General features: G+C 47.4%; 2 protein-coding genes and 1 pseudogene across 2 annotated transcripts; 1 reads left to right on the top strand and 2 right to left on the bottom strand.

The window, feature by feature from the left end:
- The first annotated feature begins 3,471 nt into the window (after nt 1-3,471).
- On the top strand, nt 3,472-4,513 carry LOC136549093 (ervatamin-B-like). The gene is made up of 3 exons (XM_066540392.1): nt 3,472-3,481; nt 3,585-4,004; nt 4,467-4,513. Exons 1-3 carry the CDS (start codon nt 3,472-3,474, stop codon nt 4,511-4,513), a joined length of 477 nt encoding a protein of 158 aa, XP_066396489.1.
- Nucleotides 4,379-8,874, bottom strand: LOC136552648 (uncharacterized; annotated as a pseudogene).
- A 1,212-nt stretch (nt 8,875-10,086) lies between these two features.
- LOC136549092 (putative disease resistance protein RGA4) lies at nt 10,087-14,335 on the bottom strand. Its single transcript, XM_066540391.1, has 4 exons — nt 13,289-14,335; nt 11,695-11,864; nt 10,937-10,995; nt 10,087-10,850 (listed from the first exon to the last, which is right to left on the bottom strand). Exons 1-4 carry the CDS (start codon nt 14,333-14,335, stop codon nt 10,087-10,089), a joined length of 2,040 nt encoding a protein of 679 aa, XP_066396488.1.
- Between the last annotated feature and the right edge of the window lie 4,120 nt (nt 14,336-18,455).

The raw sequence follows: 18,455 nt of genomic DNA, 5'->3' as shown, positions 1-18,455 counted from the left end.
CCACCCGTTGCCGAGCCAATAGGGAAGATATTCCCCACTGGCCTATTCCTTTCATATGAAGGAACCAGGCTCTGAGCCTATTACGGTCCAGGGGTTCGAAGGCTAGGGCCCCAAGGGGTTTCGACAGCCGCCCTAGGATAACAGAGTCAGGGACGACCGCGGGCGAGCCTATACGGGGCCGAGACCCAAGCAAGCGAAACGCTTGGGACGCCCAAAGTCGTGTCCGAGACCGGTAGGAAGGTCTCTGAATGGGATCCCACCGTAGGGAGGCACCGAGCCACCGAGGCCCAGCGAACGGCCTCGGCACCCACTAGAGAAATCCTCTGGTACTCTTGGAGTGTGTCTCTGGACCGCTAGCCGTCCCCTAGCGAACGGGGTTCGGGCCTCCACTCGGACTACCCGATAACAGCTCACCGGAAGTGCCACCGCTCGTGCCCACCGAGGGTAGCGAGGCACATTCCACCCCTCCTTCCGAGCGAAAAGGAAGCGTGAGGGTCGTACAAAAAGTCAGGGGAACCCCCGACGGCCTTCTCGCTCTATGCAGAGGCTAAGGGGCTCTTCCTGCAACCTTGCCGAGACCCAGCGACCCCGGCTCGCACTCGAAAGGGGCTCGGCAAAACAAACCCTCCTTCCGAGCGAAAAGGAAGCGTGAGGGTCGTACAAAAAGACTAGGGGAGCTCCTGACGGCCCTCTCAGCCCTGTGCAGAGGCTAGGGGGCTCTTCCTGTAGATACGCCGAGACCCCACGACCCGGGCTCGCCCCAAAGGGGCCTCGGCAAACAAACCCTCACGCGCGAGGGGCGTATAAAAAGCCAGGGGAACTCCCGATGGCCCTCTCGCTCCGCGCAGAGGCTAGGGGCTCTTCCTGCAACCTTGCCGAGACCAGAATGGGCTCGGCAAACAAACCCTCCGTCCGAACGAAAAGGATATGTGAGGGTCGGATGAAAAGTCAGGGGACCCCCTGACCGCCCTCTTGCTCCTAGGCGGAGGCTCGGGGGCTCCTCTTGCACCCAAGACAAAGACAAACGGTCCTAAGTCCACGCTAGAGGTTTCGTTACAAATACGATAAAGGGCACCGAGCCCGTTACGGTCCAGGGGTTCGAAGGCTGGGCCTCCAGAGGTTTCGACAGCCGCCCCAGGGCAACAGAGTCAGGGACGACCTTGGGGCGAGCCTACGAATGGCCGAGGCCCGAGCGAACAATCGCTCGGGGCGTCCTAAGTCGTGTCCGAGACCGGCAGGGAAGTCTCCGAATGGGATCCCACCGTAGGGAGGCACCGAGCCACCGAGGCCCAGCGAACGGCCTCGGCACCCACTAGAGAAGCCCTCTGGTACTCTTGGAGTGCGTCTCTAGGACCGCTAGCCGTCCCCTAGCGAACGGGGTACGGGCCTCCACTCGGACTCACCCGATAACAGCTCACCGGAAGTGCCCACGCTCGTGCCCATCGAGGGTAGCCCGGCACATTCCACCCCTCCTTCCGAGCGAAAAGGAAGCGTGAGGGTCATACCCAAAGTCAGGGGGACCCCTGACTGGACCTCTCGCTCCGTGCGGAGGCTAGAGGGCTTTTCCTGCAGCCTCGCCGAGACCCCCGCAACCCGAACTTGCGCTTATGGGCTCGGCAAATGCGATAAAAACTCCTCGCTCAAACGCGAAAACGAAAAAAGCCCCTGGAGGAGTAACTCCACTCCTCCAGGGCCTCGGGGGCTACACCCGGCGGGTGCGCTCGCGCGCACCCACCGAACCTCAAGAAACAAAACCCAATTCCTACGGGAGCGGGTATAAACCAAGCCTCGGCAAACCCTCAGGGAGAGTGCACGCACTCCCCCGGAGGCTCGGGGGCTACTGTCGGGTACCTTAGAACGGGGTACCCCGAGCGAACATCAAAGGGGTCACTTAAGTCCCATCAAAAAACAAAGCTAGAAGGTAAGCCATGGGCCCCTCACCCGCCACGTCCGAGCCCACCAGGCCTCTCCGCCTCGCCTCGAGCCTCGCGCAGGAGGTCTCGGCGTCCTGACGCAATCTCCGCCTCGCGCGAGGCTCTCCACGGAAGGCCTCGGCAGGGGGTGCAATTCTCCGTATCGCGCGAGGCCTCTCGCGGAAGGCCTCGGCAAGGAGTCGATCTCCGTCTCGCACGAGGCTCCGTTCTCCATCTCGCGCGAGGCCTCATTCTCCGTATCGCGCGAGGCCAGCTTATCCACAGTCCGTCGCCCCCCCCCCCCTCCCCTCGGCCGGTCTTCCCGACAGCACGTCATGTCCCATTAATACTTCAACCACTCCCGTAATCTAGCCAGACGATGGCCGATGGGACATAAGGTCGCATCGGCCCCATACCGGTCGAGACAGGGTACGGCGGGGATTACCGGTCACTGTATCCTGACGCTGTGCCCACGATCAGCGCCCACACTGCACTGTACCCCGCGATCCCCGCCTCAAAACAACATCGCGCGGACTACTTGTCCTGGGTCATCACCGCCTCCAAGCCAGCGCGCCAGATCAGCCGCCCTCTCGGGGCCTCGGCACTATACACCAAGGTCTCGACTACCTCGGGGTTCGTGCCCGCCGAGACCCCCCACTGCGGTGCAGCCTCGGCACCGACCAAGCCTCGGCCTCGCGCACAGTCCGTCCACAGCGGCTTGCACGTCCACCGCCGCACCCACTCCGAGGCAGTCCCGGGGCTCCCACGACGCACAGGATCGGATGGGACTTAGCACGCCGCCCCCAGTGCTCCAAGGACGGACCACTCCGACGACCACGCCGCCACAGAAACAGGCCACAGGGCTCGGACATGCCGCCCCTGTTGGCACGACGCCGTGTAGCTAGCACATGTACTGTCCTTGCCCTCCCTTCAACTATAAAAGGAGAGGACTTGGGCCACTTAGAGACGGACGGAGAAGAACACCCTGCAACACACACACACGCATCCCAGCCGCCTGAGAGCAACGTCTCAAGCGGCCCACACGACACCTTGCCGAGACCTGGGATTAGCTCCCTCTCTCACTGTGCTTGTAACCCCCTACTACTAGCACATCGGTGCAAGGAATACAAGATCTATCTCTCAGGACTGGACGTAGGGCATCGATTGCCTGAACCAGTATAAACCTTGTGTCTCTTTGCATCACCATCCGGGATTAGGGGCACGCAGTTCAAATTCACTAGTTGGTTGAGGACCCCCCGGTCCGAAACACCGACAGTGGGGTTCTGTGGGTGGCAGCGAACCTCATGTCATGAGCCCCCCCCCCCCCCCGCCCCCACCTCCTATTTATATCGTTGCGCGACGGGAGCCCACCAGTCAGGAGTACGGCTGGGCGCCCCCGATCAGGGCACGAGTCAGGATCCGACTCGATCGTTGCACCGAGCCGGGTAGAGATCAACCTAACAGTCACAACAGCAGCTACTCGGGCGACGCCTTCGGCCAGGTCCCCTACAGCGTCGACTGGAGGGCCAGGGGTGCTGTGACTCTCATCAAGCACCAAATGACCTGTGGTACGTACGTCAGCAAAAGATGACGCCTTGTCCACGTGCCATGAACATGATATATATGCATTTGTATCCAGCATCCTCGTGACGACATGTCCTTGCATTGCAGGCTCTTGCTGGGCGTTCGCCGCGGTGGCGTCGATCGAGAGCCTGTACAAGCTGCGGACGGGCCGTCTCGTCTCCCTCTCGGAGCAGGAGCTCGTGGACTGCGCGTCCCCGCCCAACTACGGCTGCAACGGCGACGATCCCGCGACGACCATGTGGTGGGTCGCGCGCAACGGCGGCCTCGCCACCACATGGGAGTACCCCTACGAGAGCAAGCAGGGGCGGTGCAGGCGCGGCAGGATCCGCATGGGCAGGGTCCGCGGCGGCGCGGCTGTTGCGCCCAACAGCGAGGCCGCGCTGGAGCTCGCTGTGGCGCAGCAGCCGGTCGTCGTGTCCATCAACGCCGCCACCTTCCAGCACTACAGGGGCGGGGTGCTGTCGGGCCCCTGCGACGCCGGAATCAACCACGCCGTCACTGTGTCGGGTACGGCGCCGACACCGGCGCCAGCGGCCACAAGTACTGGATCGTCAAGAACTCGTGGGGTGACGCGTGGGGCGAGAATGGGTACGTGCGCATGGAGAGGCGCGTCGGGGTCAGGGAAGGCTTGTGCGGAATCGGCAGCAGGCCGTACTACCGGGTGATGTGAGCTCAACCTGAACCTGCATAAGAGGCTCAAATAAACTGCAAATCGGCGAGCAAGATGCTTCGCTTTCGCCGGTGTGCACTGCACTTCAGCACCAACCCCCTTGAGGCCATATGCCAACGCAATTAAAACTTAGAAATCAGTATGAGTTGTACGTGGTGCCGTCAAAGAGATTGTTGTACGAAGGGGAACCTCGTTGTGTGGTCTAAAAATACTCTCGACACCTCAATAGTTTCAACTGCAGGAGTTCATCAGAGATGACGCCAGGTTGTTGTCATGTAAAAATGGAACCATGTTTGCAGAACTGCACTACATTCGACGGCAGCACACCAACCCCCTGCTCCAGTGAGAACCAAATTCTACCACCTATTCCTAGGCGATAACTCTTTCTCCGCTGGAAGCTGCAGCACTTCGCGGATACCTTCACATACCTGCGTGTGTAATTGCCAATGGCTAAGCAGATAAGGGCATATGCAAGAATGCAGCACCTTTCATTTACTCCATTCCAAATTATAAGATGTTATGCACTTAGACATACACTATGTCTGGTAAAAGCAACATATCTAAAAAGACCAAAACGTCTTATAATTTGAAACAAAGGGAGTATGATCTACGACATAATGAAACACCTAGACAATTATAATACATTGTACATACCAACTTGATTTGTGCTTTTATGCTTGCGATGAGATGTGTGTATTCATCTATTTGCCTGCAAAGGTGCAAGATTTCTAAGGTTAACATCTGAACAAATGCTGCTTCAGGGACATCTAAACAAGTATATAACATGATTAGAGTATTTAACCATGAAAGAACCCAAAAATGCAGAAGGAAAGTGTTCGACCATAAACGAATAAAACACAGGATCACAGGATCAGACAAAGAGATAAAAACTATAATGCTAGCAGTCAAGCTTAAACAGTGAAGCTTCTCTCTAAGAAGCCTGATGTGTTTCAAGAGTATAATGTGATACTTCTGGAATCAGACTTCAGGGTACACAAATATGAACAATCACTTCAGAAGATCTGCTTAGATTGAGTGGCTAACTTGCTATTGAAATTCAACGGAAAGATGTCTTCCATCGCGTAACAAGATATATTAGCACTAACAAGACCATCGAATCTGTGATTTATATCCTTGCAACAAAACTGATGTCCAACAAAGCCTCTCCAGTCAATGCTTAGACTATACTATGACGGATGAGTTGTCTAAACTAGAGGGTTTAGAGATCAATAGAACAAAATCCCAGACCAGGCTAAAAGAGCATAGACAACATGTACCTATTCAACTGTGGACCTGTAATTCACTGTAGCACAGTGAATTAGTGGTTTTGATATGGCTATTCTTTTATCCTGATAAATCCAGCACTGACCATTCCCCCAGAGCATATGAAACTATTGATCTCCAAATACCAATAATGACCGTACAAACCAGCACTGACCATTCCCCCGGAGTAGCTTTTACCAATAATGTTGCCATACCAATCTCTACCTAACATTAAAAGGAGTAATTTTCTCCCTCGTTTTTCTTCGTCCATCATTCATCTCCTCCCACATGTGGAAAAAACCAGTTGGAAGAAAAAATGAATGCAAGAAAACTAAGCAATCCGAAGTTCAGAAGGGAAACTGTCCGCCTACATAATAAAACGAAGAAACTAAGAAACATGAAAAAGAAAAATTATCCATCCCTCGCTTGCACCTTTTTTTCCATCCTGATCTCTGTGTGTTCCCACCTACTCCAATTTTGTCCTCACGGATCACGTCTAACAAAAAAAAGAACAGCTTCAACTTCAAAGCCAGAACAGAAATCAGATCAGATCACAAGTCTCCCATCAATCTTGGCTCGTCCCGCACGTGACTCCTCCCATCCTCGACGTAGACTGCCATATTCCCTCCCGTCACGCGATCCCAGCAGATCGCCATGGATGATGGCACAGGATTGGATCAGGCGGCAGCTTTCTTCAGTACGACAGCTTCTGCCCGCTAGCCCGTGAACGTGCTTCCAAGATTAACGAGAGATGGAAGGAGGCATGCAGTTGTCCCCCACTCCCCCTAACCGCTAGTGTGGTTCGTCCGTTGGGTGAGTGTGCTTCCAAGACTATGCAAGCCTCCGTTATTCACCCAAATTACTTACTGGAATCACCCAAAAATACTTACTGGAATCACCTTTTGGAAAGTAATGCTAAGTTGATAATTGAGAGTTGGCTTGCTCATCTTGCTTACTATTTTTATTATCGTTAAAAATGGCATAGAAAGATATATAATGGACACACTTTTACAACAACAAAAAATCACATTTACCCTCATAGTGTGACAACGTATCCATATGGATTCGTTTATAGCAACACGTGGGCATATTTGTCAAAGGCACAAGTAACATGCTATAACCAGCTCTATGATATTCTGCACATTCTACGGATGATGTCTGATGAAGACAAGCTCCAACAAAACTAAATACGTACATTTATTAGATTAGATGCTCCGAAGTCCCAAATCATAATTTTTTTACCAGGATTTAGAGCTAATATAGCAATATCTTCATCCACATTTTTTTTCTTTTATCTGCATCTGCTTTTTTCTTTCCCTTTGGAGCTAAAATCTGCATTTCCTACTAGAAAACTCACAAGTAATTATCTTTTTTTTGGATGTCAAGCACCGTATTGACCAGCAAGCACAAAATACCAGAATCTTTCCCAGACATCAATAATCAATATCATTTTTGGAAACTCACTTTAACAGAACAGGATGCTGCATCAAAGAAATATATCATACTAAAAAATTCTAACATCAGAATTGACTTACCTAGTCAACCTTGCCTCTCTTACAGATATGAACTGTAAGCTTCTTGCCAAGTAAATTCCACATGAAAACCTAGACCAATATCCACAAAAATATACCTTGTGTCCGGTCTACAGAATCATCACACAACAAGGAACATTCAGATCTCAGCAGTTCATGAAATCTAATTTAGGCATATATAGAAAGACTTTATCACCCATGTTTCAAGAGAAGCGACATTGTTAGTTCCTTATTAAGTTTCCTCAACTATTCTAACTTTACGAACCTAAATAACAGCTTGTTAAAGAAAAATAGGTAAGACTGAAGTTAAAAATAAAAACTAGCTTGAGAGCGTATCAAGATGAGAAAGTTCCAAGTTTGCTTCCTATATTATAACCTACAAATCAATGACCTCAATTGCAAAACTAATCTGCTTGTTATACAGTCTCTTTTCCATATGTGTAAACAGCCAAACACCTATTTTTAGAACAGGGCAATCACCGTAAACACTATTTCTAATTTTCAGTCAGAAATAAAAGTAAGTCATATTCCAGACCTTTTGCATGTTTAGGGTATACCAGGTATTTCAACTGAAAATCTCAATCTATTTGATTGGGTAATGTAAACACTGTAAGCATTCTCTTGGTTGGTTGAGAATTGGTGAAGGGGCAAGGCTTACACTTCTGCTTGCATGTACACCTCCGAGCCAAGATTAACCATGGACCGCATGCTGGTAACACCATTCCTCTCCAAATTTTCAATGTTCCTCTTCAAATTCAAGCTGCTCGGCATCCAGAAAAGCGCCATCATCAGAACAAGTTGCAATAGACAAAGCTAATATGCTACAAATAGGCCCTGCAAATGTCCTACCACCAGAAACATGGAAAATTGGAATCGATTGACAGAAGAAAGTTCAGTGGGATTTACAAGGTCTTCTGCTGCTCAAACACCTTGTCGCGCTGTGCGATGGCGTTGGCAAGGTCGGGTTTCAACCGCTGGTCCACGAACTCCTCGAACTTTCTCACTTTCTCCTGCCGCGCCCACGCCTCTGCTGCAGCCATGGCCTGGCTAGTAGTAGTGGAACCAGGAGGATTTTAACAGGGTATCTGTTCTGTATAATTCAATACACGATCTGGCACCAAAATATTAATCCTATTCAGTATCATGGTTGTAATTATATTACATCCTACTGCCAAAGCAAAAGAATAGAATAAAGAATGCGGGGCAATTTGATGTTTCATGGTGCATGATGCATTTCCTAGAAGAAGATGCACAAAACTTACTCTGCTCTATCAGTCAATGGGATTTTACATTGCCAAATACAAATAGGCAAGCAAGTAGTACAAGTTACCAAGCACCGAACAAGCAGAGGAAATAACTAAAAAGTACTAACCCTTTGTTCCCACGGCGGAGGATGTGCTCGACGACCTCTTGACTCCCCGCTCCAGGCACTTGACCTACGAGGCTGCAAAATCGCCCAGAATCGAATCCGACCGGCAGGGAAGAAACCGGTTTGAACCGAAAATAGTGCGAGGAAAGAATTGTAATAAACCTCAGCGCACTAGCTTGAGGGTTTGCTGGCAGAGCTTTTGGCCGGTGAAGGGGCTTCGTGATGGGCGCCAGCACCACGGGGGGTGGTCTTCTGCGCGGGGCGTCGGCTCGTCCTAGAGAACGCACCCGATAATTTTTTCAAAACATTGCAAGTTGGTAGGCATCAATAAAATCGCCAAATAGCTTTAAGTTAGAGAGTGCTCGGTTTCGCACAACAGGCAGGGAAGAGAAGGGGTGGGAATACCTAGTGAGTGCTCGTCGCCGGCGAAGATCCCTGGTGTAGCGGCGGCGGGGACAGAGAGAGAGCGGGCAAGCGGAGCTCCCGTGCGTCAGTGCGTGCGCTGTGCGGGCAGTAGCGAGTACTTTAGTCCCTTTGTTGCTGGGCCTAATGTTTGTGGGGTGGAACTACATAGACGAAGTGTTACTGGGCCATGGCCGAGGTCCTAGAGGCCCTAGGCCCAGGTCTGCCCTGCTTCCGATGGTTCCTGGGCTAAACCAGTCTCTATCAGCGCGTCGCATGGCAGCTAGGAGCTCTTCTGTTCATGTTCTGCCAAACTCACCAGTCAACAGATCTTTGCCATTTCGTGCCTGTAATTGCGTGGTGTGGCCTACTGGAAAAAATGTCAAACGCACCTGGTGAAAAATAAATGAGTAAATAAAATTATAAATCCTTAGTGCTGCTTTTCATAAATACTATGTCAATTTAAATTGTACTCTATAAAAGTTTTGTATCTTCAACAATGTTATTTTTCTCGGTTTCCTTGGATTAGTCACATAAAAAACACATTAATGTAGTAGGCTTATTGCAGAAAGATGTTGCTAACTTTGACGGTTATGTTTTCATAGTAAATGGTAAGGCGTACCTAGTGCAGAGAGCTCCCGCTCTGTGCGGGGTCTGGGAAGGGTGTCAGTGGCAAGCATTACCCTCGTCTGTGCAATGCGAGGAGACCGCGACTCGAACCCGAGACCTTCCGGTCACAGGCGGTAAGACTCTACCGCTTGCACCAGGCCCGCCCTTCAGACTGAAGAGCTAAAGCATCTAGAATTTTTCACTGGGGGGCTAACTAACAAAATCACCTGCTGGATACACTAATGGAACAAACTTGTTTCGGGAAGTCCTTAGCACAACAATATTTTTATCTGAATCAAAGTCTTCCAATGTACAGTTAATGAACATGGACTCAAGCATGATGAGAGACAGTTCGCCATTCAGCTCTAGATGAATTAACTCAACAATCATTAGGACTATGCAATTTCAAATATTTCACACCCCTTGTTGTTTGTGGTGAGGCTAAACGGTTCCTTAGTGTATAATGCATACCATCCTTTACGGTCACCTCCTTTGGGAGCATATGGTTTAACATTTTGGATATTCTTGATCTTGCACCACTCTGAACCTTCTTACAGGATTATTAGTTTAAAGAGTTCTTCATTACAGAAAACCTCTAGCTTTGCAGCACTGGTTTCTTCCAAGTACTGTGGAAACAATTCTGCACCATAGTCCTGCAATGTAATGCTTTGCAGTTCTGTTAAACCCATGAGTACATTCAACTTGGGGCATTGGATAACCGAAAGTCTTCGTAATTTAGGGAGATTAGCAAGCATTTCGAGTTGGGTTGGCATAGAGATGTAGATCGCTGAGGAGGAGGAAGTTTGCGACAGATGTCAAATTGCAAGCTTCAGATATGATCAATTCTTTTAAGGCCCTGGTTTGATGCACAAGCCCCGGGGAGAAATACTTCAGCTTGCATTTTGTGATCTTCAGAGAAAAGATGTTCGGCATTGCCTGCTCAAGTTCCTTGCCCCATATCCATTCTTCCCATCCATCCAACCTATCAAATCCAAGTTTCTCCAGCCTTGGGAACAACATCTGTTGGTTCATCTGTGTAACATTGCTGCTGCGAAAAAATTCATTTCCAATTCTCGTAATAGATGGCGCATGTTTGATCAGCAGGAAATCTAAACTCAGGAGATGGCCCAATGCAGGGAGCTGCTCACAATTGGTACAATCTTCGAGTTTTATTGATCTTAGGTACTTAAGAGCCATCTTACCTGAGCTCATCCATTTAGGAAGTTGATGTCCAAAAAATCCAAGTAGTGAGAGGTTTTCGAGGCAAGTCGGTGGACAGAGCTCTTCAAAGACATCCTCAATTTGATGTTTATCCTGTTGTATGTTATCTTTGATCTGACTTCCACTACCAATTCTTGTTGTGCACTCCAAGCTTAAGTATCTAAGGTGGTGCTTGCCTTGGAGGTTTGGTTTCTTAGCCACGGAGCTAGTCCGTGCTTTCTCTAGGTTGCTTAGATACAAGAGGCTGAGTTGGGACAGGTGGCCTAGCTCTTCCAGACTGTTCCAACCTGTAGTATCATCATTTTGTGTTAAAAACCAGTTAACTCAACAAGATTTTGTAGTTTCCCTATCCCCTTGGGGATTTTATTCACACTGGCCCCCTTGATGTGAAGAGCTCTCAACTTATGCAGCCTCACTATGCTCCCAAGAAGACTGAACAAATTTATACAATTTATCAGACCAATATATTGCAGATATTTCAAGTCTCCAATCGAGTCTGGGATTGTATTTATCATGGTACCAGACAGCTCCAAGTATCTTAAATGCTTCAGATCAGACAAAGAAGGCGGCAAGGTTGTGAGATTTACACCCCCGAGATGTAGTACTCGTAGCTTAGGCAGGTCATGCAAAAACTTATCCAGCTCAGCTGTGGTGCTTCGGAGTATCATTAGTGCCCTTAGTTGCTTCTGATTATTGAAGGTACTTGGGAGCACATTTTCGGTTGCTATGGACAGCCGACGCGGCTTAGTTTTTGTCTTCATGCTGCATAAAGTTTGGCCCTGTGTAAGAACTAATGCTTCATCTTTTGCCAAATAATTGGCAAATGATCGAAGAAGATCATGCATTGTGCATCCTGATTGATCATAATATTGGTCATCAGGCTCAAGTAGGTTACGCATGACTAATTCTTTGTAAAACATGTTTCCTACATCTCCAAGTAGTGTTGAGGTTCCTCCATCATCTTGTACAAATCCCTCAGCGATCCACATTTGAACAACATCCACCCGTTTGATAACTTCGTCTTTTGGAAAAAGGGAGCAGTGCAGGAAACATTGTTTCAGGTGAGGTGGCAAATCGGCATAGCTCAAATAAATGGCATTATGAACTTCTTCAGGTAGTCCTGCGACAGACCATGCAGCACTCCTTGAAACTTCCTCCCAGTCTCTAGATGTTCTTTCTTTTGTGCACAATAGTCCACCCACTGTCTTAATCGCAAGTGGCAAGCAATCACATCTTGTGACAATCTCCATACCGATGTCTTTAAAATTTTCTATATCAGTTGGATTCCTGCCCAAGACAACCTGATCAAACATAAAGTATGATTAAGTTCCTTACCATATTTCTCTTGAAAATTGTATAACAACTGTGGTCAAATTAATTCTGTATGTCTGTATTGAATAGTACAGTGGATCACACATGATGAAACTATTTATTGCTATGATCTTAGGACATGAGGCCGAGCCCTTCGCAAGGAGGATCTTGTTTTAGTCCGTACAGTAGCTGGGGAACCCACGGTGAGTGATTATGTTTGGTCTTTAAGTCCTTGAAGATCATATGTGGGATATGTGTAAACTGTTGATCAAGAGGTCGATGGCTTTGATGGGAAGATAGCCATGGCAAGTAAGAGTCTCCCTTCTTTTGGTATCTTTCGCTAAAGTAGACAATATGTGGAAAACATTTAAACTATACTAGTACTTTTCGCTTCCAGAAATACCACTCTTAACTGGAGTTATTACGCCAAATTTTGTTGGGTGAAGTGGTGCATCTAGATATTTTCATTTGGTTATCTTCCTTTCTTATACCATGTTATAAATAAATGGACGATATTGCAGTATTGATGATTAAAAAAGGACAAAGAAACAACCACACGACTACATGAGAAACAGATGGTAACTTAAGTTTTCGACTCATATATGTTGTAGGCATTAAATGTTGCTAATCTGAATCGTACAGGATATCATACATATTTGCTTCTAACATTCTCACAAAAAATTTAAACATTGACACCATTCCCTAGACCCCGCACAGATCGGGAGCTCTTTGCACTGGGTACGCCCCTTTTTTATGTATCTCCATTCATCCTATACAATATGTGTTGAAGATTGATGCTTCAATGCTTTATCAGGTGGTGGCCATCAGACCATGTACTAATCCAAATGGGAATAAAAATGACAGGGCCCAGTTGGTCCAAGTCCTCATGGCCCTATATGTCTCTGGATGCATAAGTCAGTGCCTGGAGGTTAACAGTTTTGTCCAAAAGAGTTTTCTTTTGTCAGATAAGTTTAGGTTATTTTTTTTATAGCTAGTACAAGAATTGCAGTACTGTGGAGACCAGTACTGTTCAAATTTCGGCAAGAGAAGATATGGCACGAGCCAAGTTTTTCCCCCCTGGAACGGCTTGAGCAAAGATTTGACCGTTGAGGTACCCAAATCGGTGTGCATGTTCATGTGGTGGCTTCTGCATAACGGATTACATCTTCCAAGAAACACGAAAAAACAGATCAAGGTTGTTCCATTGTTTTGATTTCTTTGATATGCAACCAATGAGGCTGATTCTAGGGAAAATCTTGGCAGCTACTGTAGCTGCGGCTAAAGCTGCAGACACATCTAGCACTGTGTGCAGCCGCAGCTGCAGCCACAGCGGCTGATTCAAACGCTCCCTAAAATCTCAAGCAAAAAACCAGTTGCTCAGGCTGTAGAAGACACGGAAAAGAAGCATTCTAACCTGGTTCTTGAGTAGGCGCCACCCATCTTCAGGCTTCAGCTTCTTCACCCAGTGGATGTGCACGGCCTTCATCTGCCGAGCAACCGTCACTTTCCTCGTCGTGACGAGCACTCTGGTGCCACCACGAGCACCGGCCCTGAACGCGTTCTGGAGCACCTCGTTCCAGGCCACTTCGCTCCACACGTCGTCCAACACGAGCAGGACCTTCTTTCCTGAGACGCCCCGCTGGAGCGCGGGCTCGAGCGACGACCTGTCCGGCGTGGCGTCGTGGTGGTGGTGGTGGCCGCCTCCGGCGCCAACCATTACCGACCACAGCAGGTCAGCCTCATTCACGTCCTGCGACACGCACACCCAAACCCTGAGGTCGAACTCGTCACGCACGCGCTGGTCTGCGAAGACCCTCTTGGAGAGGGTGGTCTTCCCGATCCCGCCGGCGCCTGTGATGCCGACGACGATGACATTTTCTCTCTGGTCGTCGGTGGTCAACGCCTCCACCAGCGCGTTCGCGTCCTGCTCGATCTTCTCCCCGACAAGATCGGCGTGGACGATCACCGAGCTCGTCTTACCGTTGCTGGTGGATGCCGGTTGCTGCCGGAGGGGGACGGACGAGGACGAAGCACTGACGAAGCGAAACATGGAGCTCCGACGGCGGACGCTCTCCAGCCTCCGGTTCAGCTCCTTGATTTGCGCCGCCATGTCGTGCGCGAGCACCGGGTCCCGGAAGCACGTGAAGAGGGGCACGCAGCAGCCGACGCCAGGGAACGAGCGCTTGGGCGCGTCGCCGCCGCAGGCCTCCATCCGCCGCTGGTCGAGGACGTCGTCGGCGTCGTACATGACGTCCTTGAGCTCCCGGACCCAGGCGTCGACGGCCGTGTCGGTGATGCGCTTCATCTCGGCATCGCCGAGAACATTGACGAGGTCCTCCAGTGTGACCTCGAGCCTTTCCATCTCCCCGGGCACGCCGAGAAGCATGTCAAGCCTCTCCTTCACGGCGTCAGCGACCATTCGCCCCAGCATGGGCACGAACGCATCTAGGATCATAGCCATGGGTTAATCGAGAGAGCTTAGCTCACGGCACAGGGCCAGCAAGATTGAAAGTGTGTATGCTTTGAGAGGTCAACGGCGGCACAATAAGGGTCACTTGCTCTATTCTAGTAGCTCTTGCAAGTGAACAGCTGGCACCTCGAAGAAACTCCATGGTTTTGTCCTTTTGTGGTTATCCTTTGACTAATCTTCTTTGAATCTTCTCGAGCGCCTTGTCCAACGAAGGATCGAAGAAGCTCGCGCGGAGGACAACTTTTGCACGAACCAGCTGTTCTCCAGCAACGGCTGCTCACTCGTGTTGTCGCTGGTGCAGGAGCTGTCATAGCTCACGGCGCCTCGGTGGGAGAACTCGACGGCGAAGACAAGATCACGGTGAGCACGCGCACCCCGACGACCCGACACCCACGCCTCGTGAGGCTGTTTGACGTCTCGCAAGGTTTACCCATAAAGTGCAGTACAAGAGAAAATCATCATTGATCACCAGTTCGCCAAGGCAGAAGGCGGTAACAAGGCGCCCCCTGCCAATCAAGATTAGGCGAATTGCTGCTTGCCGCACGTATCGACCTCAAAGCGGAGCAAGATACTACTCATGAAGAGGATGGACATCGCGCCACCGGCGGCAGCAGTTTCTTCCGCGTCCAAAGAAGCATACGACGCCATTTTCGCAGGGAACTAGACGTCGAGTCAAGTTGAAGCTCTGGACGAGTTATTCCCAGCGACCAACACCAAGGCAGGTAGAAAACTCTTCTCGGACACTGGAGAAGGATCGCGCAACCAGCAGCGGAGGCGTCCAGCTTCGTAGGATGTAGCGCTGCTCTTAGCTCGGTTGTTGACCTTTATGTAATATCAAAGCTTGGAGTTGTTTGCTATGACGGTCCAGCCTATGGCTATAAGACCTCTGAGGGCGCTCGTCAGAAACGCGTGGTTTGTATGATTAAACTCTTTTTCTTAGTTACAATGATACGTAAATATTTTACGTATTCGAGAAAAAGAATTTAAAAAAAAAGACAACTTCTGCACGCTGGATCATTTAGCGCTGAATGTTTGTCTTATACTGTGCAAACAAAGAAAATCGGGAATTGGCACGGTAATATGAAGTGTTGTTTTTTAGATAATTAAGTGTCTTTCTTTAATGTCGATTTACCTTATTATATGGTTAATGGGCTACAGGAGTGATTCGCATCCGCGGGGTACGGTGTGGCGTACATGTCTGGTGAATGACTAGGGAGTGTTAGTAAGGATTTGACACAGCTAGCTCTACTGGTAGCGGCAACTTCTTGTTAGTCCTTGTGGCTTAAACTAAACAAGTAAACATGAATGACATGATTTTGGGTAGGAAAAAAGCGCTTCTACAGCTTTGCAGATTGTCTACCTTATTATCCGATATATTCGTTCATAGCTTGTTTTTTTAGAAATCAGATACATGTGTGTTGATTACTATGGCGTTTCGACTATTGGAACAAGTGACTATTTTTTTCTTATCCAAACACATGGATGGTAAATCTAATTTGCGGACTGATTTTTAGTGGTGCGTTTGTCTTAAGCACCAAACCTTTTTTAGTCTTTTAGGCTGCGCGTACCTAGTTGTGTAGAGGCCAGACGCGATCTCAAGATAGTTTTATCAACTTAATGTAGTTGCGTTGATATCAACCAAAACTTCCTTTATTGAAAAAAAGAATTCCGACTCCTAGTGACCTTGTGGGGCCACTTTAGGCTTGCGCCCGTTGACACTAGATAAGGCAGAGGGGTAAATCTATAAGCGCACATATGTCAACGTAGGCTCATGAGAGCATACCAGAGTATCAATTTTCAAGAAGAACGAGAAGCGTATAAATTAAGAGTGAAGTTCGCTCTATGATAGCAAAAAAGGTGAATATTACTTTGAAGAACTGAAGATTCAAGTTCTTGGGATTCACTTAGGGACATCAGGCCAGTTTAACGGTGAAAGGGATGAGAAAAGTGTTAAACTATACCGACAGATAGTCCTACATGTTTCATAACCCGTCCGAACATGGTGAATTACATCAGCCGGATAGGGCTACCACCATGTATCAGTTACCACAAGTCATCCGTGGAGCAGGAGGAAATCCCAAGAGGCAGTTTTGTGAAGCCTATGATAGAAATGGCAAATAACCAAATTTCTTATTCTCTAGGAATTAATCAATCTTAAATTCGACAAAAAATAAGATGGAGGGATTATCTTTGTAACAAGTACAAAGGTACTCACCTATTTGGATGAAATTGAATGAAGATTACAAATTTATCTCAACATTATAGGTGAATAGGGAGTACATACCATTCATCATTGGGCGAGGAGGCACAAAGTGCATGCTTTAGTACATGATCAAAGTACAATACTAACATTGTGAGGTCTTTCCTAACCCTTAACTATTACATTAACAATCCCAGACGATATATTTTGCGGGTTTCATAAGTTTCATTTAATTTAGTTTAGTTCGTTACTAGACACCATTCCCAAAAAAAAAACTTTTATTTATGAAGTCGATTAGCCGAAGTTATACTAAAAGCTTATAAATATTAGTATTTTATTTACATTTAATTAATTTTAAGATTTATTGATTTCTTAAAGTATGAGATGTGCATTTATTTTAGGTCAGAGTGTATAAAAAGTTACGATGGTTTTGAGAGTGAAGCTGCTAATAAAATAGAGGAAAGCTAAGAAATGGAGACAAAGCCAAATGCCCAACACTCCATCATCGGTACCCATGGTCCCAAAATACCTGACCTTATAAGATTTAAATTTTGTATTAAAATACTTCCCAATGCACCTTTTCCCCGTATAATACACTTTTTTTTCAAATATTCCTTCAGTCCCAAAATAAATGCATAATCGCTTCTTGAGAAGTAAACTTTTAAGTTTAAATAAAAATATAGAAAATCTTATCAATATCTGTATATTCAAATAAATTTATTATAAAAGTATATTTTATACTTAATCTAATGAAATTTATTATACATCATAAATATTAGTTTATTTATATATGTATCTATCGTCAAACTTTAAAAAGAATTACTCCTTGAGACATAAGATGTGCGTCTATTTTAGCATGGAAAAATATATATGTCTGTCTCTATTTGTCCATATCTCTTCTTGTTTACTTCTTACCTCTTAGAGCATCTCCAAGAGACTCTCCATATTCTTTCTAAATATTAGGAATAGAGATTTTGGTGAAAAACTATCCTCCAACAGCTTCTCTAAATAGTCATCTAAATATAGCAATTTTCTATTCCGGATTTTTCGTTAGCCAAATATAGAAAACGAGAATGACATTCTCTCTAGAGTGTGTATGGGATATAGAAAAATTATTGGAGCGTCAAAAGATATAGAAAACGATTTTTATGCAAATAGTCCTCTAAATAATAATTTAGAAAGTGGGATTTAGAAATGCTGCTCTTACTAGTAAATACCAGTAATAGAAAAACATAATACCACGATAATCATTAATGTACGTCTGCATCTAGCAAAGCACATCAGCAGGGTTCTCTGGCAGCAGCTTAACCGAAAACTTCTGTGAACCAGCACTCTCACCATGCGTTTTAGCATTTGGAAGGGCCATTTCCTATCAGCCGATAGGTCCCGCTCCCTCCAACGACACCGCCACCACTATTCCACGGCCACGGCTGCTCCTACCAAATCTCTCAACTGGGTCATAGTATGATAGAGAGGCTGTTTACACTAAAATTTGGAAGAAGAATCACAGAGGCTCGAAAGCACCCAAGATTATATCAGCAGGGAATCAATTGCGTGCAGATCGGAATCAGCTGATTCAAATGCAGCACTGGAATCGGCTTTCTTCAGGCAGCGCCGGCAGATAATGACAAAGGCTACGATCGACGCCAAGACGAAACATGATGGACTCTACAAAAGGGGAAAGATTAGAGTCCAAGTTATCTTAAATTGGGAATGTTTTCTCTAGGGTCAAAAATTGTGGTGAGTCGTGCTTAGACAGGAGTCATGCGCAGGTCCCAGGTATAAATATCAAAGTCCGGCTATTGTAAAGGACACACAATCAATCAAATACAAGTTATTTACTTTTTTTTTTTGCTCCGGCCACCCTTAGAAGTAGGAGTAGAGTAGATCTCGACGAGTTCTTCAACAAGT

The sequence above is a fragment of the Miscanthus floridulus genome, chromosome 4 (genome assembly GCF_019320115.1).
Source record: "Miscanthus floridulus cultivar M001 chromosome 4, ASM1932011v1, whole genome shotgun sequence".
NCBI lineage: Eukaryota > Viridiplantae > Streptophyta > Magnoliopsida > Poales > Poaceae > Miscanthus > Miscanthus floridulus.
The sequence above is the reverse complement of the archived record's forward strand: the minus strand, read 5'-3'. Positions and strand labels throughout refer to the sequence as shown.

Bases quoted from the DNA above. Each gene is read 5' to 3' on its own strand.
- LOC136549093 (XM_066540392.1), top strand. The intron at 4,005-4,466 runs GTACGGCGCCGA...CCATGTTTGCAG, and splicing joins CCACGCCGTCACTGTGTCGG to AACTGCACTACATTCGACGG.
- LOC136549092 (XM_066540391.1), bottom strand. From the start codon at position 14,335: ATGGCTATGATCCTAGATGCGTTCGTGCCCATGCTGGGGCGAATGGTC. The intron at 10,996-11,694 runs GTCTGTCGCAGG...AAATTTGTTCAG, and splicing joins GTTTCAAGGAGTGCTGCATG to TCTTCTTGGGAGCATAGTGA. The intron at 10,851-10,936 runs GTGTGAATAAAA...ATGATACTACAG, and splicing joins TCTTCACATCAAGGGGGCCA to GTTGGAACAGTCTGGAAGAG.